The sequence below is a fragment of the Corvus brachyrhynchos genome, unplaced genomic scaffold, assembly GCF_000691975.1.
Source record: "Corvus brachyrhynchos isolate BGI_N302 unplaced genomic scaffold, ASM69197v1 scaffold279, whole genome shotgun sequence".
Lineage (NCBI taxonomy): Eukaryota > Metazoa > Chordata > Aves > Passeriformes > Corvidae > Corvus > Corvus brachyrhynchos.
The window spans coordinates 9,836,863-9,861,151 of NW_008246060.1; the positions used below are offsets into that span (position 1 = coordinate 9,836,863).

The window sequence follows — 24,289 nt, forward strand, 5'->3', positions numbered from 1 at the left end:
AGCAGAGTTCTCTGGCTGCAGGGGTTTGGGAGTCTTGCTTCACTGAGAAGGTGCTGCTACGAGCAGTGCACGTGTTAAAAAAGGAGGACACAGATGCTGTTATACCACACTTATCCCCCCTCTCTGCTCCTTGATACCAAGCCTACACAGTCAACCATATGGGGTAGGAAGGGCATCAGCATACACAAGGACTGCTGCAAAGAGCATCCATGGGTATGTTAAGAATGTTTTCGTTGACTATTAGGGGTGATACACAACTCCTACAGACCAAAGCCAACGTTTGTAAATGGTTCCTCATAATTGTTATGGTTCAGTCCTTAAAGAGGTTCTCTAATATTCCTTAGGTTCACTAATGTTCCTAAAGCAGTGGTTATTTTTTGCAGCACAGAGAATACACTTTGTAAGAAATCTCTGGTTGTTTTACCAGTGGATACATTTGGTTACCCAGCCAAATCCTTAATGTATGAAAGTGAGTAACAACTGTCTTACTGGTGTTTCCACTTGTTTTTAGGTTTGAATCAGTACAGCAGGAACTAAGCAACACTACAGCACAAAACAAAGAATTGCAGAGAGAGATGGAGCGATTACAGTCAGAGGTGACAAGGTTCAAAACAATGCAGCTGAAAGCAGCCAAGGATGCAGAAAAATACAAGGAAGAAAGGGATTCTGTTTTCAATGAGTACCGCCTCATAATGAGTGAGAGAGATCAAGTAATCAAAGAGGTAGATAAGCTTCAGACAGAACTGGAGCTTGCAGAGTCCAAGCTGAAGAACACCTCTTCTGAGAAACGAGTGGCCAGTGAAGAGATGGAAGCTTTAAGACAGGTACTAACCTATTGTTTTAATGGGGAAGGGAAATGAGTATATGCTGTTGATGCTGGAATCAGGAATGTATGACTGATGAATGGAAAATAGGAATCCACTGCAAAGAGGAAGTTGTTTCCTGATGTTTTCTTATAGCAGTCCTTTTTACTATCAATTTATCAAGCTTCCGTATTTGAACAGAGTACCTGCCAGCTGAAATTTGCTATTCACTTGACTTAATTCTGTTCTGCATATTATAAATCCTTTCCTTTGCTGCATTAGTTGTTTTTACCTTCTTAAGTAATGCTCTCTATAATAATATAGCTCTAAATACTCATTATTTTAAACTTTTAACCTCTACAGGAACCACTGGATACTATCTGCTGTGGCTTAAGACGGTACATGATCAAGTCATCTCAAATACTTATGCAAAGCCTGTGCTGACATGCATGTTCTTACTCATTTGCCCTTCTACTGCTTATAAGTTAAAGAGGATATTTTAAAGATTTTTTTCTTTAGAATTCAGGCATGCCTTAAAGCGTATGAAACCAGAACTTCCTATTTTTCAGCAATATGTTCTTGAAATGCTTATATCACAGCCATGTCAGAATGAAGCTGTTATGATTTCCAGAACACAATTTGCTGCTCAGTTTCATTTCCGCTGACATGCATTCACTTGACTATTTGGTTTACAAATACTTAATTTAGCATGAAATAGATACAAGCAAATGTATTCCATTGCCTATAAATCTCATTTTACTCTTTTCACAGCATTACATCTCAACAACATATTCTTACAAAAAATTAAGGTGTGGAGCTTTCTTTTAAACAAATAACACCATTTTTTGAGGAATAATGTGGATTGTGACATGTGACATCAGAGCTTCTAAACATGACTAAATTCTGATTTTAAGAAGCCATATTTTTCAGCTCTGCATATTTGTCAGCTCAGTAATTCAGCTGTACAGTGACTGAAGTTTTAATACGTTTTATACCTCTTCTACTTTCATCGAAACATTTAAGCCAATCAAAATGTCTGTTGATTTCAGTGGTAGGGTAGGGATCAGGGTAGGTTACTCATGGAAATAGCCACAATTAGTCATTCTGCTTCAATTTGTTCTATCTGTCATTGTAGCACTATGAGTAATTTGCCAAAGTGCCTTAAGGGGCAGGGAATTAAAATTTTAAATACATGGGTATTTACTTAAAGGGGGTGTTTGAACAAGAATCAGCAGGAGCCTAGGACTGGTGAGTGTGGTGCTGGCAAGGCAGATCCATTGCATTTTTCTTCACCTCCAGAGCTGGCCCTTCAGTGAGCTTCTGTAATGTTCTGAAAGTTGTAAAATAACTGTACTGTGAGTTGTCTTTTTGTTCCCATTTTTCTTTCCTGTAGCTAACACTCTTCTTCTTGTAAAGAGGTATGTTCTTGCATCACTAGTACTGGCTTGCTGCAGCTGTGTTCAATGCATAAGGATTTTCTAGTTCTGTCAAGGAAAATGTTTGAAACATTGAAAAAATGTATCAATGAATGTATCAATTCACTTGAAATAGTATCCTGAAATATGTCCCCTGTAAGTGGGATTGTCCTCTCCGTGCATAGTTGTTCTGGTGCTCTCTGAAAAGGCAACTTAATGCTTTTCACTTTTCTTGTGATATATGGTACCTTTAAGTGCCCTGTTTTGTAGTGCTAATTGATTGTTTGAAACAGCACTGAACCCATTTAGGTAATTCTAAATGTAGTTTCTTCCCTGAAGCTTGTGTTTGCTAGTGTGCCTTTGGTGCCTCTGAAAAATTGTAGAACAACTGAAATGGAGAAGAGGTTGATTTTTTAAGGCATTGTGTCTGAGCAGCTACTGATGAGGTCAGACAGTTAATTTCCAAGTTAGACATGTAAGCTTTTATTAGTCACACATGCCCAAACTTATTGGTTCAATAGACATCTGAAATGTACTAATTTTCTGGTATTAATAAATGATGGAAGAAATCTCATGATTTTTGCACTAATGGACAGTTTTGGATTAAGTTCTCATGAACTCAGCCACTCAAAGCCAGGGATTGAATGTTATAGATTTCCCCCTCTCCTTTCTCCAATGGTGGTTTTTTGTTTGGCATAATCTTTTGCTATGGCAAGTACTTAGAATGTTATGTTTCATCTCAGTGATAGTAGGTTTTCCCCTCTGTTTAACAGATCTGTTATATTTTGTCCTTATGTTATATTCAGATGTGAGAACTTCCTTAAAACATAAAAATAATTCACAAATTCAGAATCATTCAACTCAAACTGCTCTACTGTTTTCAAACAGAAGCTGTTCTAGTCAGTGCCAAATGGCACGTTTCCCTATGCTGTCATGTTGTAATTCTGTGCAAATGTCACAGGAAAAAGACAGAGGTGAAATTTTACCACTGACCACTGGAGGCAATGGCTGCTCTTATTCGGATGGTTTATATTGAGCATGCTGAATTAAACTGTGATAGTGTGTATTTTTTCCAATCACTTAAAAAACCTGTAAATTCTTGTTTAGTGAAGGTCTTACTGAGAACTTTCCCCTATGCCTTCCTTGTGACTTTTCATCTCAGCTGCTTGTGGGAAAAGGCTTAATATTTTTGTGTAAGTTTTATACACACATTTGAATGCAAGTTTTATACAAACTATAGTTAAACTGTGCAAAAGGCTGTTTCCAGTACTAAAACTTGTCTGCACCAACAGACAGTTCAGGGATTTTTCTCTCTTCAGAGATACTGAGCAAGGAAGGTCTTGCTGGTGTTGAAAGCACTTGGGTGTTCTGGTAATTGAGATTCACTGACAGAGTCATTAAATTCTAGTGCTTGTCTGCTATTGTACAGCAAAAATGGCTCTCTTAATGTCATTGTTAATAGTCTGACTAGTCTTAATTAGATGCATATCTCAAAAACGATTCTATTAGTATAGCAAAATGCAATTATCATCTGTGTTTTAAATATTCAATTTTATTCTTTGCAAACTGTAGAGGTAGAATCAGTTTATGACATGGTGTCTTTCTATCCCTAAGCACTTGAACCCTTTCTTCATTTTGCTTTTGAGATGTCAGCTGTCTGAGTTTTTTGCGATCAAAACATCGGTAGTTTCCAGCTAGGAGTGCCTGTGTGTAGGAGGACTTCTTTGTAGCCATTGACTGAATGCTGCTAGAGAGCTGAGCCATCTGAAAATTTAGTGGCATGAAATTGGATCATTTCAATGACCCATTCTTTTAATGGGAAGCCTAATTTAAATAATTTTAGAAGGGCAGATTCTGTTTTAGAACACAACTACATTTGCCTTATCTTTTTTATTACAATGCAGTTGAATTCCACACTTAAGATGTACTGTCATTCTGCTTTATAGAATATTGTAGTTTTATCTTCAAACATTCCGTAGCATATTGGTATCTTAATGGCATATAACTTATGTTCCTTTAAAACTTATGGAAAAGCTGTAAGGTGCTTATGTAGCTGGGTTGTCTAAATTATTTCAGTCCTGTGAAATTGAGGCAGTTGTTTAAAAATATTTGTAATATATTCTTACCCTTTTCCATATTTAACAACTTTTTTTTTTTAAAACACCAAGTCTGTCTGGTTAATAACCCTTTCTCGTTTAGGTTCCTCAAAGCTATGAGCGCTTCCAGAATCTTACTTACTTTTGACAAAGCACTGTGCTCATGTGATGGTGTGATATTTTTAATACCACATTTAATATTCTTTGCTAGTACTTACTTGTATGTAATGTGATCTGCTCCCATTTTTCAGAACATTAGTGGTAAACTCTTTAGGCTTTTAAGGTGTCATGACATGTAACCAATTGGAAAGATGAACTATTTCCTTCTGAACCTAACCTGCTGCAAACAACGGATCTTGTTTTAGGAACTAAACTCTGCTCTAGTGGAAAGAGATCGAGCGATTTGTGAGAGGAATGAGTTACTGGAAAAATACTGTCATGAAGTGAAGGACAAAGCTGAGGCCCAGAAGGAGCTCGATCAAGCTTGCAAGGATATAGAGACAGTGAAAGAAGAAAGAGATGTTGCCAGGAAAGAGAGAACTGAAGCTATCATCCAGAGAGACCATCTCCTAAGGGAATATTATCAAGCCCGTCAGGTATTGCAAGTCTTCACTGATGCCTTTTTTTCTTTTTTACCTTAGTTAGGTCAGTAACTTGCAAGAGATTAAAGGTCTGGGCACATTGGGAGTCTTCCCTCTTTTCCTCAAGTCACTCTAAAATACACACACGTGCACGTATGTTCTTCCAGACACACCAACAGAAATCCTTGTTTGGAAGACATACAGTTGTGCTTCATATTAAGTTTCTGTTTGTAAATATAAATAGAAAAAGTTTACATTTTAACCAAATTGTAAGTCAGTAAGTCTAGATTCATTAGTTTCATTTATGTTCTTGAGATTAACCACATGCAGTTGTTTGCAAGCCCACAGCTTGTGGTGGGCTGTACTGTTGTAGTTGGCTTGTGTTATTGTGCTGCAAGCTTAGAGTTTTCTCTGTATTTGTCTTACTGTTGTCACCATCTTTCTTGTTAAAAATAGAGAATTTGAGGGACAAGTTAACTTAAGAATAAAGTAATTCTTATCTAAAAGAAGAAGAGTTAAATAAAAACTTTTTTTCAATTCCATTGCTCTTCAATTTCATTGCTTTGATTCCAAGGGGACCTGAATCCCAAGTCTTGGGATTTGTTGTCCCAGGGTAAATAACTGGTGTTAATGCAGGAAATGTGTTGTAACTGCATACAGTAGTGTGTCTGATTTCGAAGTACACTTGTAATTTTTTTCTGTCTGCTGAGCAGAACAAGATTGAAATATAGAATGTCATCTCTGAAAAACGAAACATTCACTGATGTTATTTTGAAGTGAGGATTCTTATTTATGTAGTTGTACAAATCTGTGTTCTACTGGATGAAATGCATTACAACAGGTTTTATCTTTCCTCCCACTCCCCCCAGAGTTGCTGTTAAAATAAATGAATATTTTTCATGAAAATGTAGGAATTTACATTTCAATTTCAATTTTCAATTTCAATTTTCATGAAAATGTAAGAATCAGGCAACATACATATAGTAAAAGCTGTTTGTGCATAAGTATCTAAAAATTGTGCCTAAAATACTTCTCCGTGTTTCTTAATTCCTAGATACAGGATTCTGCTACCCTAGACATAGAAAGAGCAAACAAAGAAATCGAAATGCTTCGGAAACAATATGAGGCAATGTCACAAGAACTAAAAGAAGCTGTCCAGGAAGCAGAAGTAGCCAAGTGTAGGAGAGATTGGGCCTTTCAAGAGCGGGATAAGATTGTTGCAGAACGGGAAAGTATACGGTAAAGAACTGCTGGGTGATACATGAGTGATCTCTGTAACACCTGGTGTGCAGTTGATGCAGTTCTAGGATTTGCTAGCGCTTCCTGTGCATTAGCTGTCACATGGTGATTTTTTTTAAATATTGAGGGCACCTTACAGGATCTTTGTCATTTTCTGTGCTTTCATAACCTAAATGTCTCTAGTAAATACCCTTGAGTCTAACAGTGCTGCTGCATAGGAGCAGCCAATCGTGCATTCTTTTAGGCGTGCTATACTAATCCTGCTGTAGCTCTAGTCCTGCAGATAATTCTTTACCTGTGGGGGCATGCTCAAAAAGTATCCAACATATTTGCTACTAAATATATCTAAGGAACTAAGGGAAAATACTTAAATAAGGGTTTTTTCTGCTAGTTTAAAGAAGATAAGTAGAAACAAGGTTCTGAAAGGGATGAAGAATTAAGTCCCAGCATATGTAATTTTTTTCTTCCTTATCCTTTTTTATTTTGCAGATAGATACGTTTTGAAACTGCTCTTTGAAATTTTACATTAACTATACAATGTGGTAAAACCAGTTTACTTTAATAGGATTATAAGTAACTAGATTGAAACTTTTTTCTTTTGAAGAACTTTGTGTGATAACTTAAGGAGGGAGAGAGACCGGGCTGTGAGTGACTTGGCTGAAGCTCTTCGCAATCTGGATGACATGAGAAAGCAGAAGAATGATGCCATTCGTGAACTGAAGGAACTGAAGTATGTTAGAGAAATGATCAAACTGCATGAAAGTTTGTGATAAAAACTTTGTTTTGTTAGCTGTGTTCTTAAGTGAACCATATGTTGTTACAGCTGTAGGCAGCAGGCATTCATGTTACCGTGCGTGGAAGCCTTGCCTTTATTTATAGTTATCATGGAAATTATTATGCTGGACAGTATTAATTTTATCTTATTAATGAGACTCATAGTATAACCTCTGTGCTGTGGAGATACGCTTAATGCTGGGATCCTTTCACTGAAGTCATATTAACTGCAGTTTAGTTCCTCTCAACTGTTTACTTACTGGTTTACGGGAGAGGTTTTGCCATTGGTGTTTATCATGCCTTGCATACTGATGGAGCTCATCTGAGGGTAAATTAAATGCATTTTTGAAGATGTGAGAAACCTAATAGTGCACTTAGTCATGTAAAAATATTGCAAAAAATGTAAGACTATGTTAAGACAATATATAGAAATGGAAAGTCGATTTGATAGCAGACCAAGAATACTGGAAAGACAGAAGCTGAAGAAAATTTTTGACACAGCTTGGATTTTTGATTTAGAAAACCAAATACAAAATGTATCACAATCATAACATTATTTTTCACTTTATTTAAAAGGGGGTTGTCTCTGTGTGCAAGTAATAATTTTCTTTGCCTAGGGAAAAGATGGAAAATCAATTGGAAAAGGAGGCCAGATTTCGTCAATTGATGGCCCATAGTTCTCATGACTCAGCCATAGATACAGATTCTCTGGAATGGGAAACAGAAGTGGTAGAATTTGAAAAAGATAGAGTAAGTAAAATCATACACTGCATTTTCCTGTGTATTGGATAGCTCTGAAGCCAATTATAATCTTTTAATACTAGATAAGATTAAAAATATGATTTTGGTCTTTTCAGTTTTTTATTGTTTGGCAAAGAACCACGTAGGTGTGCATGGAGGTGCACATGGAGGCAGCAAGTGCAGTTACAGCTACATGGAAGTAGTTGATAAAACCAAGCTGTTACATACAAGCTTTATAATTTTCTTCATATGCATTATAAATAAAAATAGTTCCTACATCTAATGTTGCAGGGTACCCAGGTCCATCTAGTATAGGGTTCTTTAAGTTTGCAATTCACTGCAGACATGGAAGTGCTAAGGCAGCCAAAACTTAAAATGTGAAGGAAACCATGATATTAGAGGCCAATCTTTTACTCTTATAGGCAACGACACTTAAAATCTATGCATAAAATAGTTTTACACTAAGCTATTTCTCCTACTTTTGCTCAGATATGCTGGTTAGAAAATTTAAAGTATTAAAAGTATTAATGGTGAACATGTATTTTAGTGCAACATTTCTTTTCATTTTGAAGATCTGGGATGAAAGGAGATGCTAATCTCTTGCTTGTCTGTAGAGGAAATTAAATCCCTTTTGTATTTTGGCATATTAAGTAAAGTTCTTATGTTTAGCAGTCCAGATAACCTCTACTTCCTCTCATTAACTTCGCAGTATTTTTCTCCCTATAATTTCACTTTTTTTCATTGTAGTCCAGAATTTTTATTTTGCTGCTATGTAATTCTTGTATGTTCTTCTATTTGAAATGTTTGGCTGGTACATCACATTTGTTAGTGTTAATGCCAGAGGACACCTATAACTAATGGAATTGGGAGCTTATATATTTACGTACAAAAAATAAAAACTTGCCTGATGCAGGAGCCCTGTAAATGTAAGTACATAGTGCAAACATGCCATAATGCCTCTTGCTAACAGACACTGTTTGCCAGTGCAGTTGAATCACTTGTTATTAATATTTGCTAGGATGATATGGACTTGAAAGCACTTGGTTTTGATGTGGCAGAAGGTGTGAACGAGCCGTACCTCCCTGGAGACTGTGGGATCTTCGTTACCAAAGTAGACAAAGGAAGTATTGCAGATGGTCGGTTAAGGTAAGGTTTGACTTTGGAAGATACCTGTCTTTTGTTGGTCATAATAGACTAAATATGAATATATTGGAAATTGTCTTCATTGTTTTCATTTTTTGAAGTTCTTTTTTCTTTATCATTTGTCATGTGTATATTATTAATGTTGGTTGGGAAATCACACTGAGAAGACCAATGCCTAAAAGCATTACAGAAATTAAACACTGGTTGACTCAGCACTTAAAACTCAACAGGATTTGAAATGTTCTCTTGTTGTACTGTGCCCCATTTACTCCATTATTATCTCCTCAAATCTGTTTTTAAAAAGATCTATTTATTTAAATTTTGGGAAAGATGTGAGGGTAAGTTTTTGAGGGAGGGCAAGAGAAAGGGAGAGTAGAACAAGGATCATTTGGAGCCATCTATTCTTAGTGTTGATAGCAGCTTTTTAGTGACTCTTCTCCGTACAAAGAGTTGCTTTTAAATAAGAAGTAGTCAGTAGTGATTTAAGGATATACTTTTCCTAGTGAAGTGCAGGCTAGCAGTCCTGGTTTTCATTTAGCTGCTATTTAATGCTTTTTCAGGAATGGATAACTCCAGGTAATGGAGGATGAGTTTATTGAGATCAGCTCTGTTGCATGTCTCCTCATGGAACGTTATTCATGTGCAGTGTCCAGCAAAGTGTGCTTATAACTGACCTGCCTAATTCTGTATATCTACCAGAGTGAATGATTGGCTGCTGAAGATAAATGATGTGGATCTTACCAATAAGGACAAAAAGCAAGTTATAAAAGCTGTTCTAAATGGAGGAGGTGTTATTAATATGGTGGTTCGAAGAAGGAAGTCTTTAGGTGGGCGAGTGATAACACCTCTTCACATCAATGTTTCTGGACATAAAGGTAATGACTGTAAAGGATGGATATAAATGGCACATGTTTGTTCAGCCAGATAAGGCTTGCCATAAAGGTACATGTTCTCTGAGCCTTTGCTTAAATCACACTTACACTGTTATGACCTCCTAGATAGGGGTTTTCTTTTTTTTTTTTTTTTTTAAACCGAGAATGCTGTTATTAATAATAGCTTCATTCTGTAAGTACAGGTTTTCTTTTTGTCCTTGGGTGGGTTTGAGTTGATTTTTTTTTTTTTTTAAATACTTGTCTCTAGTTAGCTGCCGGTTTGGAATGTTCCTGGGAGTGTAAACAAGTCTGTTAAACCCAGTTACCCCACCTTTGTGTGATTATATTAATTTTTTGGGATACTCAAAATCCTTGTTTTCCCTGTCTTGTTATTTCTTTGAAAAGGTTTTCAGAAATTGAAATTCATTTGGATTGGTAGTCATACTTCTTTCTTGTGCAGGCAGGTCAGACATGCCATTTGAACAATATATTTGAATTGCAGAATCAAATTCTTTTTTGTGTATTTCAGATAGTGGGGTCAGTCTAGAAAATGGAGTATTTGTTGCTGCTGTTGTGCCTGGAAGCCCAGCTGCCAAAGAGGGTTCCCTTACTGTGGGAGACAGAATAATTGCTGTAAGTCTTAAGAATGCGTTTGCCTTTTTAAATTTTTATTTATTTTGAAGTGTTATCGTTGATGCTACTCTTTAAGATGCCAAACATTCCAATTAGTTTTTTACTTTTGCAATACTAAGTCCTTTTTGTAAATTTAGAATAGATACTCTATATTAATTTTTTTGTATGCTGAGTGATGAATAGAATGTGCAGCTTATTTCCTGAGTTCATATGAGAATTCTTGTCAGAAGCATTAACTTATTCTTCACACTTGGCTTATATATACGTATATAATGATACCTGTGATTCTTTTATTGACTAGGAAAGGTCAGTTCCAAAAAGGCATCACTTTATCGGATGAGACGTTTCTTGTCTTGTAAATGTTGGTACCACAGCTGTCCTCTGTTCTGGGGAGGAAGTGTGTCCCTGGGTGCATTTGCAGCCTTAGGGAATGGGTGTGGTTTGTGCACTGTGAAAGGGAAGGTGGTTGCTGTCGGTACAGCTGCACAGAGGGCAGGGGTTTTTACACTGTGTCCCTGCAGGAATAGCAGATTGTACTTAGGAGTTTTCTATTCTCCACTCGTGAGGAATGCACAAACATCAACCAGACTTCAGTCATGTATACGTTGTAGAGTAGTGTTTTCCCTGTCTCAGAGATACTCTACCTTAAATCCTCCCCACCTATTACCTTTGATTTACAGACGTCTGTTGTGGTTTCTTTTGTGTATAGATCAATGGCATTGCACTAGATAATAAATCGCTTACTGAATGTGAAGCTCTGCTACGAAACTGTAGGGATTCCCTTACTCTGTCACTCATGAAGGTGAGTAGCAGAAGCTAAATTTGCAGAATTCTCTTGAACTTATACAGAATTATTCTAGTTGTTCAGGGAAGAGTGTATAAAAAAAAAAGAGTATATCAAAATGGGAAAAAGACAACCATCTGGATACATTTCACTGGTGGTACACTCCCTCAACAGTTATTTCCAAGGTAAGGCTCCTGTGCCATCTAGTAGGAAATGGGACTAACTTACTGTCTTCTTTCCCATTTGTTTGCTGATCACATGAAATGAGTGCCACAATTGCTTGCTGCTTCTTGTGTTTTGCTTCAGAGCTGCAGCACTTTTGTACGTGAAAGATAAACTGCCCGCTGTCTAAAGAAAGGTAGCTTTTAGTCAGGAGGGTGTTGTGCAGAAAACTGAACTTTTGCTATCATGAAGATTAAGTACAAAGCTTTGTTTTTCAGGCTTATTTCTATAAAGTACTATTCTGATTTGCTCTCGAGTTTAGAATCCCATTATTCTGGGCCTGTCACATGGATTTTGAGAGTCGTAATTTCAGATCTAGATACCTTGAAGTTTTAAGAAAGTAAGATGATGAAATGTTTGAGGGGAAGTAGGCAATGAAAGTTATCTTATTGGCATCACTTATCAGAGGCAGAAGTAGAATGCAGGTCCCTTCACTTTCAGTTGAGTACTTTTGCCATCATGTGGAGTTGCCCTTGGGGAATTATTCTGAAAATGTTACAAAAATTTTTTTAGCTTCATTTTATCTGATGTTCTGTGCTTTGAATTGTATGATATTTCTAAGTGTATATTGAGGTATACATAAATCAAGGAGGCTAGGATATGATTCATACTAAACAGAAATCAGCCACAATAAGGTGATCACATGTGGTTTTCGTTTTAGGTTTTTCCTCAGAGTTCATCTTGGAGTGGTCAAAATATATTTGAAAATTTGAAGGATTCAGAAAAAATATCAAACTGTAGAGTTCATGCATCAGAGATACAAGCACAAAATAAAAGAAATCTGAAACTCAACAGCTCAACCCAGACCGACATTTTCAATCCAGACATCATGGATGGCAAGAAGGACCAGAGTGATCAGGGCAGCGCTTCATTTTGCGATCACAAACCTTTCCCTAGTAACACATTACGAGTAGACTCTCGTAGGAACACAGTGCACAGTTGCCATAGTAATTCAGAACACAGTCTCAGCTCCTTCAGCCCAGAGACATATGGGGACCAAGGCTATGGAGCTGTTGACTTGGACAACAGGAGGCTGCCCTATGAACCTACAGGAACTGACTGTATGATGGTTGAGACAGCATTTGACAAAGGACACGGAACTAAGCACAGTGGTGGTACCTGGCCAAAAGTCATGGTTAATATCTCAGCAACAGAAACAGAAAAGTTCTCTGTGTACAAAAAGCCAAAACAAAGGAAATCTATTTTTGACCCTGATACTTTCAAAAGGCCACCAACTCCTCCCAAACTGGAGTACCTTTCCCCTAATCAGGTGACAGGCCATTCACCGCAGCCATCAAAAGCTGAAGTGGCTTCAACTCCTCCAACTCCTCCTAAGAGAAGTGACTCTATCAAATTTAAACATAAACAGCAGGCAAGCTCTGCATCAGAGTCTACAGTAACAACAGGATCACCACCCAAAAAAGGAATGCTGGGCATTATTATCGGGAGGAGGGAATTGACTGCACTCATCTATCTTCAAGGAAATCTTGTGAAGATGACATTGGCTTTCAAAGAGTTGAAGAGCCAGAGATTAAAAGACCAAGGCCAAAATCGGCTCCTGCTCTGAGGCATAAAATGACCCCTGTGCCCATTCCTAATCCTGCACTTCAGGTAGAAGATTGGTATATTGAAACACAAAGCTAGAAACTTTGAAGTGTATTAGCAGTGTGGTTTTGGGTGCCCAGTTACATACCGAAGCAGGAGAAGCATAGCCTGACCTCAGAATCCAGGTCCTCTGAACTCAGGCTCAGTTGGCACTTGGCAGTATCATGAAGTACAAAACCAATTTGTGGAGTTTCAGTATTTAACAGGCAGTGGTGACCACCAAACAGAAAAATAGAGTTCTGCTTAGCTGCCATATCTTGGGTTTTAGTGCTGCTTGTTGGAACATCTGGGCTCTTGTATGTTTTTGACAACCTGAAAAGACATAAATAAAAATGCAAAGTATCAGCTTTGGAAAAACTGAAAATAGGGTCTCTGAAGTTTTGCGTAAGTCAGATTGGTTGTCCAGATCACTGTACAATTTAATGGAAGAAGGTGTACCATCCATAATATTGGGTTTTTTGTAAGTCTTTGTATGTGCCTAAATAGTTTTGTGCATCTTATCTGAAATTCATTGGGTGTTAGGCCCATTACACTGTAAAGGTGAACTGCTTATTAGAATATGATGAAAATTCAAAATGAGCATATAGTTTGTTAGAATAAACAACCCTGCTGAGAAGATGGTGGGTCATATCTTGACACAGAGTAGATGGAAGAAAAAATTTTTGTGCTCTGGGAAGGACATATTTAGATGAGTGCATTATATAAAGTGACATAATCAATAATGTCATTTCAGGTTCACTGCCTCAGATTTGCTCAGCTGACCCGTAGAGATTTTTTTTTCTTTCCCAACTGAAGTTTACAGAAGCATTATTTTTTTTTTAATGTAATTACATCATAATGACTTAGAAGTTCATATTCTTTTCCCTTACTTGTTTATACTTGGATAATCTCACCTTGTTCACAGAATTTTAGAAGCAATACAGATGGCAGAGCTGAATGGGAAGTAGTGCAGGGTTAGAGCCATATCCTGCAACAGTACTGGTATAAGAGAACAGTTGGAAGGTTTTTATGCATTTTTTTTTTTTAGTCTGCTTCCATTGTGTTTTGTCTGCTTCCATTCCTTATGCCTTCCCAAACATTTTTAAGAAAAGTAGTTATGGGGAGCTTTAGGCCTCTGTGTAAGCACTGCTCAGCAAAAACAAAAACATGCCTGTATTACCAGCACTGCATCCAGCACATTCAAAAAAAAACCATAGTCCATACAAGCTACTGTTAAAAAAAGGAATTCTGTCCGAGCCAAAACCAGCACAACAAATGACAGAAAAGCATAAAGGTTTAATTTTGTAGCTGTAATCAGCAGATTTGGTCTGAAGAGTACTATGGCTAAGAGAAAGGTCACCTGTTCTCATCAAGAACTGCACTGCAAGAAGTGAAGGAGGGCATATGCTAATGTCTGTTTTTAGCACATACGTAACAACAAAACATCAAGATATTGAGCACATTTGAATAGGGGGTGTTTGCTTTATGTAGAATATCAAGTTGATCCATTAGCACTGATAGTCCCATTCTTCGTTGTAGTGCATTGTCATGAGCATACACACTGCCCTGGTTATAATTATAGTATTATTTGTATAGTGAGAAATGAGTGAGGGAAGAGTTGCCAGTTGTGGCAAGGACAAATGTAGCTGAGGACTTGCGCCCAGGAGCTTTGTTAGCTGGAACAGAGTGGGTGGTTTTGGCACTCACTGTTGAGGATACCAAAAGGGTATGTGGGGACATACTGCAGTTGCTTCGATGTACTGCCCGAGCTGTTTTACAGGTGTCAAGTAGGCGTTGGTTCAAGGTAGAGAGGAAAATTATATAATAGAATTACAGTGACTTTTTTTCTGTTTTGTTTCTTTAAGGTTACTTTATGTATTAGTTAATTTTTGTTTCTAGGATTAAATTAAAACTAGGTTCTATGATTCTTTTTTATTTTTCTTCTCTTTCCCCTGTCCACCTGAAAATAGGCAGAGCTTTGTAACTCTAAAGGTGTTGGCTGGAGAGCACAAGTGATACTGTGCCTCAAAATGTGGACATCATTCACTCTGAAATTTTTTTTCTGATGGAATTGCCCTTGTCCATTGCAACTACATCAGGCTGTTGTGACAGTAGTGCCCGGTCTGCACACATTCACTCCTGAAGTAGTATTTGTAATATCAAAATACAGTGTAGTTTAATTTGTAGCCATATTGGGTGTTGTCAGTTTACTTAGATGTGTATATACACAGTTAATTTTGTGTACTTTGATAAGCTGATAAAGTTAAGTGTGCTTTAATTCCTGAGTAGTAGGTGGAACAATTACTAGTGTAGACATGAAAATGATCAAGTACTGGTTCTAAGAAGGCACCTCTGCCTTTTAGAGACTTTGAGCTCTGAGTAACTCTTCATTTAATTAAAATACTGCTATCATAAAAACTGTGAGAACATTTTCAATAATTATTTTTCACTTTTTACATGCATCAGTCTCATATTTTGTGTTGTACATTTCAGATGTATGAACACCATGTGCTGAGCCCTACACTTTGCAGCTCTCCTGGATCACTGTCAATATCTGAGCTGTTCTCATGTGTTCTTAACTCACCAGTGTCTACTTGTTATATACAGAACAGAAGTTGTGAGGTTCTAAAATCTGAATTGCTTGTTGAAGAGAGGTTACTCCACATGTATCTGGAAGTGCAGGCTTGGAGGAAAATGCTTTCTGGCTTTTTAGCGAGATCTTCTGTAGCAAGTACTTGCAGCAATAGCGGCTGAAATGTCCTGTGGAGGTGTTATTTTAACGGAGAAATGTAACTAAATCCTGGATGGTTCATTGAAGCAAAAAATATCAGTTAAATTGCAAAAATTGGCCTAAGAAGATTGCAAAAGAAAAAAAATAATAACAAAGTAGGATGGGGGAAAAATGGCTAGAAGGACATCATTGAAAGACAAAGGTGTAAGAAGCACTGTGGTGCTTCCACATTCTGGAATGGATACTTGAAAGTTTGACATTGCTTATTGTTCCACAGTTTGGCTATTTTACTCTTTTAAATCTCCAACTTCCTGTAATCAAATTTCTGTGTTCTTGTAGGTGCAGAAATATGCTCCAGCTAGTGAGGAGCATCTGTCTCCAGAGCTACAGGAATGGGCACCATATTCCCCAAAACGTTCTGCTAGGCACAGTGATGGCTTTGTGCCTGCTGCCTTGTACCCTGGCAGCATGTCAGGAGGTGAGTGACAGAACCTAACTGCTTTCTAGGAATGCCCCAAGGCGTTTGTTCACATTGGACAGTATTGGGGATTAGTCAGTACTTCTGCACTTAGTTAAGTACAGAAGAAATACGACTCAGAAAACATATTTCCATGGTCTATTGTGGTCTGAACATGGTGTGCTCAGCTTTTGGACTGTAAAGAAGTGAAACCTGCTTAAGAATCGCTAACGAAGCTGGGCAACTTCTGCCTGAAGGATTTGTTTTCATCAGTTTCTGTGCAGAGAATTTCTCAATACATTAGTGCAGAACAAGGTGTAGCCTGTCCATTAGGGGGACAAGTAAGATTTCCAGTATTTTTGAAAGTAAATGGAGTATCCCCGACTTTACCTACTTTATTTCTGAAATACTTACAAGGAAGAAGATCTGTTATTCAGGAAGTGAAACACATTAAGTTCTACCTGTTGTAAATATTTGGGATATCGGATACTGAGTGCCCAAACTGACTGTGATCTTAATCTAAATAAAAGGTTAAAAGTGAGTGTGTTTGAGATATTAAGATACTGAAGAGGGGACTCACAAGAAGCTCAGTATATATCAATATAATCAGGTGGAACAGAAACCATCATTTTGTCTCAGTTGATTGAACAGTTGTTGGTATTGAAGTTCATGTTAGCAGGTTTTCCACTGACTAAATGGAGTGCTTAACGAGGTAATTAGGATGTTGTATGCTAGTTAATTTGAAATAGTCAAGAAGCATTTGGTAAATGTGTTGTCAGATAGTTTGCTCATTCTTTAGTGTCTAGTCTTAGATTTCAGTTTTCAGCAGTTGTATATTAATCTTAAATTTCAAATCAAGATAATATTGATTTTTATGAGTTTATCCTCTCTTCTTGTAAAGCCCCAAACTCCTGTAAGTTCTAGAAATTATGGAAGATTTTATTCTTATTGGAGAACATGAAGGTAATAATCTGTGTATCTGGAAAAATGCAGAGCTTCTAACAATGGTGTCCCAGTCAGTTTTCAGAATGTAAAGACATGCTCAAGAGTAGCTCACACCAAGAAGCTTTTCCTCTTCTTTGATTTCTTTTACTCTTCTCTCACTTTCTCTCTTTCTCAATGATAGTAGAAAAAGTAATAAAAGGTATTATTTCTAGCCTTGTAGTTAACTTTTATCTTAGCATGATACTTTTGCACAATAACTGAGTCAAGTCAAACCTACTAGACAATATTAGACAATATGAGTCTATGTCTTGAAATGAGAACAAGTCTTTGCTGTTGTGTTCTATGATACCAACTCATTTAAGAGAAAATTAGACTAGTTTAGTACTGAAGGATGAGTGTACTTAAAAGAACAGCTTGAGTAGTAAGTTTCAGAAATAAATGTTGAAATTCTAGAATTTAAAGTCATGTTAGAAGTGGGCCTCTTTGAGGCAACAAAAGAGAGGAACCAGAATAATTTTAGCTACAGTCAGTTCAAGTGCCAAATAGAAACATGCATGCTGGTTGGATGACTAAATGCAGAATTTTCATTCCTGAATAAAAATCTTCTGTACTTGAAAACAGAGCATCTTTTGATTTACTAGCACATACTAAAATCATATGCTGTGAATGGCTTCATTTTGGGTAATATAATCCACTTTATTACTGACTCATTACAGAATTATAGACAAGATTTTAAACATGCATGTATTATCAAAAAGGTGTCGTATGGTGCTTAATAATGTATTTGTATGCCAATATTTTTATTTATCTTATATGTAAATGTTGCAATATATAATTATAAAATATTAAGGTGTATTTTAAAATCTGTACTTTATATGGTAATAATGTTGATAAGAATATGCTTTTATCATCTGAAGCAGGGACGGTACCAAGAAGCTTAGCACCATGTCCTGCAGTGACTGCTGTTATGAGAAATCCAATCTATACTGCTTGGAGCCATAGAGTTCACACCAGCAATTGCCCATCAGTTGCCAGCCAAATATGTCATCAGCATCTGCATCCCAGGTGTTTTGAATTTTTTATCTCCCTAAAATTTTGTTTTCATTAGGATAAAATTGCTTCTGGTGGTTTGGTAGAGTGCAGAGTAAAACATACTGCTGTTGAGTGTTATTTTGATCCAGGGTTCTTAAAGCCATTACTGCATTATTAAATGCATTCTTATTGCATATAAATGATATGCCAGTTGCTTTTGTGTCTTTCAGTAACTGATGGATTAGGTTTCTCTCTGCCCCACTGACTGATACTGACAAAGAAATTAACTTTTTAATTAACTAATTTCTAATATTTTTTCTTGTCATTGCCCAAACAAGCAAAGCTTTCTCCTCTTTTATAGTACTTCAAGGCTATTTTTCTTTTGGCTTCTAATAATTCATAAAACTATGGGACAGTGTAAAAGTGGGAAGAAGAGAAGCATTCATTTTATTCAGTAGCACAGGGGCTAACCAAAATTTTTTGTTGGCCAGTTTCTGTTTGCTGAGGTTCTTTGCCCAATTCTAACTGTTGCTCTATACTGCTTTTCTTTTGATGTAGCTCCCAGCATCAAGGTCGCCTGAGTTTGGACCTAAGTCATAAACACTCCAATGACTACTCTGAAAATTCACGTACAAGAGCATCTCATGGCTCAAATTCATTGCCATCTAGTGCCAGACTTGGTAACTAGCTTTTCTGATTTATTTCCTGTGGGATTTGTGTATATTGGAGAAAATTATAAATGGGAAACTCCTTGAGTACCCCTGTTATGGCATTGTCATCGTTGGCAAAGCCTAAAAGCTTCTGGTGTTCCTTTGCTTCATTTCTTTTGGGTTTATGACTAAAGGTGTTCCCTGGAAGTTGCTGTGTTTAGTTTGTTCTTCACAGTCTCTTTGAAATGGTCTATGTGTGTGAGGGATTCTCCTTTCCATGTCCGTTACACTTTGAAAGTATCCTAGAGAGATGGGAGGTAGGGCCAAAGGTTGACATTCCATGAACTGGCGAGAAGAAAGAAAAGGAGAGAGCGCCCTGAACAAAAAGTCAAGGATGACTAATGGTCAAATGTAAACAGTATTCTTGGAAAATAAATTATGCTTATGTTAGTTGATTGACATGTAAACTTTATTTATGCCGAGCCTAATGATACCAAAGCAAATGCATGCTTTGTAGAAGTGACATTTTAACATTTTAGGTTTATTGAAATTATAATTTATGTAGTAACTGGGGGTTTTGTAAGTGTTTGTGCTCCTGTGTTCTGTCAAAGACTGAGTAGAGCATGGTAGCTTTATAAGCACAGCAAAAAGGAGCATAACTATTTGCAACCAGTATATCAGTGATGTTGTATTCATCCAAGCAGAATGTAATAAGAATATTTTAAATGCCCTTTGCAAAGTCCTATGGATTCTTAGTGAACAGAGATGTTAGATTCTTGCTTGGACTTAGAGTAAAGTTTAACTTCATAGGAAAATACTCAAAATATTTTTTCATACAAGGATAAACAGTGCATATATACTGTGTAGCTGCGTTGTGCTCTGTTTATACTGACTGTGTAATCAAGATCATTTGCTACAATTATGATATTCACAATTATGAGGGTAATCATCAAAGCTCTTGTCTTGATCATTTAGAGGCCATTTTAATCCTCATTGAAGAAGTACAATCTAAATGTACTTTTCGTTTAATGTAGCTGCTTTTACTTTTGTCATTTTAATGTTTCCTTGTTTTAAAAATAGGTTCTTCGAGTAACTTGCAATACAGAACAGAACGAATTAAGATCCCTTTAACACCAAGATATCCAAGGTCCATGATGGGCTCTGACAGAGGTGAATTATTTCATAAGTAATTTTAATTGTACTGTTTTCAGTATAACTGATACAAAGCCCTTGCAGTTGTTAAATCAGGTTGCTCCACAATCTAAGTAGGACAATTTTATTAAGATTACAAAATCTGTATTTTGCCGGGGAAATGTTAAAAAAGAAAAGAAACTTCCACTAGAAAGTTGTTTTTTTCTGATAGTTGACTTGAGTACATGGCACACTGAGTAAAAGTGCAGACAAAAGTAAGAATAAGCATTGCTGTATGATAGTTGTCATTTCTTCTAGAATGATGCCTTGAAAATTTTAACAGTGAGATAACTTGCATTTCTTTTTTCAGTCTGTAAGTATATCATTTACTTACATTGTATCACTGATTGTAAATTATACTATTTGAAATGCAGTGAAAATATTCCAGTACTTCGCTCAAAATTGCTTGGTGGAAGATGTTTAAAGACAAGCAGTAGTTGGAGTGCTGTGGAATCAGGAGTTTGCTGTCAGCAATCAGCAACTCTTCACTGCCATCATCGCTCAAATGTTCTGCAGCCTTAATGTATTGTATGCAGTGCTTTTCCTAACTGGGCAAATATAATTCTTAAAAATAGCTTTCATTTGTGATTAATAATTTGAGTTTATTTTCTCTAGCTTTTCAAAGGGAGCAAACTGTCAGGGCACTTGTTTGGTAGATTACTTACGGAGCGGACAACCAGGGTAAAGATGCAAACTAAGTCATGTCAAGCTTGTCTGAAATTTCAGAGCTTTCCTGTCCCTGTGTAGGATTCATGCTTGGGTTCTGTTATCTTTTTCAGGTGTTGCATAATATATCTCCTATGTAAAGGGAAGGGCTGCACATAAATATTTTATTTGGAAACAAACCTACATATTAGATTTTTATTTTACTTCCTTCCTGTCTTTTATTATTTTTCTTTAACGTGCTTTTCAGACATGCTCATGGTGTAGCTTGTCTGTAATGTTGTCTCCTGTTGAAAACGACAGTAGTTGTTTGCACACTTGGAGAGGATGGATTTAACACAGAGTCATTAAGGACAGTAAATTTGCACTGTCTGAAATGAGTTACCTGGTCTGCCTAAGCCCATTACATGACTAACAGATAGTGAACAGACAGTCCTCTTTCTTGTCTCACATGTGTGTGGTGTCTTTCACCGTGTCTGGGTAGATCTGCCAACTTATAACAGATGCAGGATACTAAAACTCAACTGTTGACTTTTCCTAGGCTCCTTGTCACACTCTGAATGTAGCAGTCCCAGCTTGATTACTCCTCCCCAGTCACCTCTTAACTTGGAAACATCTTCCTTCACCAGCAGCCAGTCTCAGAACTCCCTTTCTACATTACCGAGGATTTCCATTAGCCCTGTATCTGTTGGAGAACGTAGAAAAGATAGGTAAGGTCCCCAGGTTTTTTGTTTTTACTACAAAGGTGTCTGAGGAAATTTTGTGTGTTGATTAGGCTGAAGGAATGTGAACATTTAATTTAAATGATGAATACGTAGGTGCAGAGGTGCATCTCAGGTCCTGTTAATTGCATGGTTTTATTTTCTTTAGAAAGTATGTAAGTGATCCTTTTGTGGATTTTAAGAATAAGTGATTTCATAAAGGTTTTGTTTCTTCCATGTTAGATTAATGGCCACACCAAGTAAGAGCAGTCTAAATTGGAATACACCCTTTCAGTTCAACATGCTTATTTATGGTAGCCTTGTTCTGTAGTCTGGAAATCTAAACAAAATTAAGACTTAGTAACGTCTGATAGCTAAATATCAGGTGCCTTAGCATTGCAGAATATGTGCTCTAACCACTGTGCCTTGATTCCATATAACCAGATAACGTGAAAAATTGAGTGCATAACTGTGGAAGAACATATCCCTATGTACAGATGCAATTTTACTGCTCTGACTGATCCCTTTGCCTGTACCTGGACCACAGCTATAATAGCGTTCAGTTTATGTGTAGCTGCTTGCAGAATTTGAATCTAATGTGATAGCTTTCTTAAAAACATGTGCTTTGTGTTTAATGACTATATTTCACAATGAATATTTCAAAGATACGTTGCTTATAGTATCAGTCTTGGACATCTGTTTTCATTTTATCATGATCTGGCTAGAGCGCATATATGAAAAAGTTTACACAAATTCAAAGCAGAGAACAGTGAGACACAAATTTGAATCAGACTTTTATTTCCAATAAGGCAGCTAAATGCCATTCTGGCAGTGTAAAGGAGCTCCCATGTGTTGAAATAGGTTACATTTATGTGGAGTTCAACACCTCTTTGTATGCGTGATTTCTGTAAAAACACTGACCACAAGAAATGTGAATGGTAAAGTCATAACGATATTCTGTATTCTAACCTTTCTGGTAGTAATAAAAATGTATTCATAGAATGTTACATGAAACTTTTGTTTTCTTTGAAGATTTTGTGACTAAGTTATCGTAGCAATTCTAGAATGTTTTGTGTACAAAGAACAGTGTTATTTTGAAAGGAAATGTAAAGAGGTTTTTGTGAATTTTCATTCTTACTTCAGTGTGACTTCTGTACTACATGTACTCAACTTGTGTTCTTGTATAAATGTTCCTCTGATTGTCACTTGCAAATTCCAAGTCAGAATGTCTTTTCTCTTTCACATGACTAATGATGTGAGTGTTCAGCTGAACAAGCTGGGGTTTTGACACTCCTATATTTTTGTGTCTTTGAGCACAAGATACACGTTCTGATCTCTGGGAAATAACAATTTTTGTTAACGTTGATCAGATTATTGAAGTACATCCAGGTTCTAGCCCCATTACTCTTGCTGTGCTACTGTATAGTCTGAATTCACTTTCTAAAAAGAGTATAATTCTAAGGTTTGGTGTTGGATTTTTAAAACAAAACAAACTATTAAACAGTTCTCAGTTTAGGAAAGTAGCTACTTATATCTGTCCTAAGAAATGTTTAAATTTTGGGGGTTTTATAAGCTTTCTGTTTCCCACAAAATACAAAACTGGCTTTTCCCCAGATAAAATTAATAATAATATAGAAGGGGAAAAAAAAATCAATGTTTCTGTTTGTTCTGTTGATTTTAATTTAAATGAAAATTAAAAGATCTTAGCAGTTAAGACTTTTTCTCTATTCCATGTCTAGGGATCCTGGCAGGCAGTCTGAATATTATAGAAAAATGCTTAGCTTGATTTTGATAGCACTGCTTATCAAGTAAAACATCTTTTTAATGTTATCATTCTTTTTTACTTTATTACTGATTTGCTATACAGGCATAGTTATCTGTCATTCTGTACTTACTAGAATTCTCAGATAGGATCCTGTGTAATTTGTATAGGTTTGATTCCTTCTTATTCCAATACAAAGCAAACTAACTAAAAATGAGTGTGGTAGATGAAAAAGCAGAAAAGTACAATAAACAAAGCTCAGAAAGATGCAGTTTTAGTTTTTAATGAGATAATATACCTTGGTAAATTTTGTGACATATGAAGAACCTTCATATAACATTGCTTACATGCTCATAAGTGAGTGAAAAAAAAATCAGTTTTCTGCAAGTTACCAGAATTTAATTAATTTAGGTTACATGCAAAAAATGTGAACATCAGTATTAAATTCAGTACATTGGTAAGCAATTGCTGAGGGCATTACCTCTAACAGTGGTGTAAGATAACTGTGTTCCAGACTTGCATTCATGCCAGCAGCCAACAGTTTTTATCTCATATGCATTAATAAGCTGGCAAACTATTACACCTCTGCTGCAGAAGGCTACCACAAGGATCCCTTCAAAGTCTGGCAATATGCATAGTTATGAAACAATGTTCCCTTCCCTCTGCCCCCAGCTCCAAATCCTACTTTTCCAAAAAATATCCTTCCTCAGCCTCACTCACTGCAGTGGTAGTGAGTGAAGTCCAGTTAACTCTTCTTGTCTCTGAACAGCACAATAAAGTAGTTTAAGCAGTTGGCACAATTTAGAGAACATCTCTATGGCATAATGAAATGCTAGGAAAGAAAACATTCAAATTAATGCATGTCAAATGCAGTATAGTGGTATTAAAATAAAAAATACACCACACCTGGTGCCCAAGCTGTTTCATTCACAGTGAGCTCAACTGTTAACACCTGGTGATGCCTCTTGCTGTGTAGACATTATTAAGTTTATAATAGTAGAAACCAGGACTTTTTAGAAGACTACTGTTTGTTTATACACATCATGAATGGGCCAGCCCTATTTGTATAGGTGGATACATCCCAAATACGGGGGGAGGAAAGGGGAATGTATCAGGGTTTTCTTTTGTATAAGCCATTTTCTTGTTATGCTTACTGGTGTCTTACTATTGTTTGTCTTGTTCTAAGTGTTCTTGTCTTCTCAAATCTTCTACATCTTTCAGATATCTGTTCCGTAATAGGTCTTTTCTGAGAATCCCTGTGGCTCCTAGG

At 36.7% G+C, this 24,289-nt stretch overlaps 1 protein-coding gene across 1 annotated transcript in view; it reads left to right on the plus strand.

The window, feature by feature from the left end:
- DLG5 (discs large MAGUK scaffold protein 5) overlaps positions 1 to 24,289 on the plus strand; it is a 79,422-nt gene that overhangs the window by 41,375 nt on the left and 13,758 nt on the right. Inside the window, 16 exon segments of the mRNA XM_017746352.1 lie at positions 512 to 824; positions 4,680 to 4,910; positions 5,950 to 6,134; positions 6,739 to 6,864; positions 7,526 to 7,658; positions 8,668 to 8,795; positions 9,492 to 9,667; positions 10,194 to 10,297; positions 11,007 to 11,099; positions 11,965 to 12,722; positions 12,725 to 12,914; positions 15,958 to 16,096; positions 17,941 to 18,085; positions 18,611 to 18,732; positions 19,783 to 19,872; positions 21,098 to 21,266. Of these exon segments, the coding sequence (XP_017601841.1) occupies positions 512 to 824; positions 4,680 to 4,910; positions 5,950 to 6,134; positions 6,739 to 6,864; positions 7,526 to 7,658; positions 8,668 to 8,795; positions 9,492 to 9,667; positions 10,194 to 10,297; positions 11,007 to 11,099; positions 11,965 to 12,722; positions 12,725 to 12,914; positions 15,958 to 16,096; positions 17,941 to 18,085; positions 18,611 to 18,732; positions 19,783 to 19,872; positions 21,098 to 21,266 (3,102 nt within the window).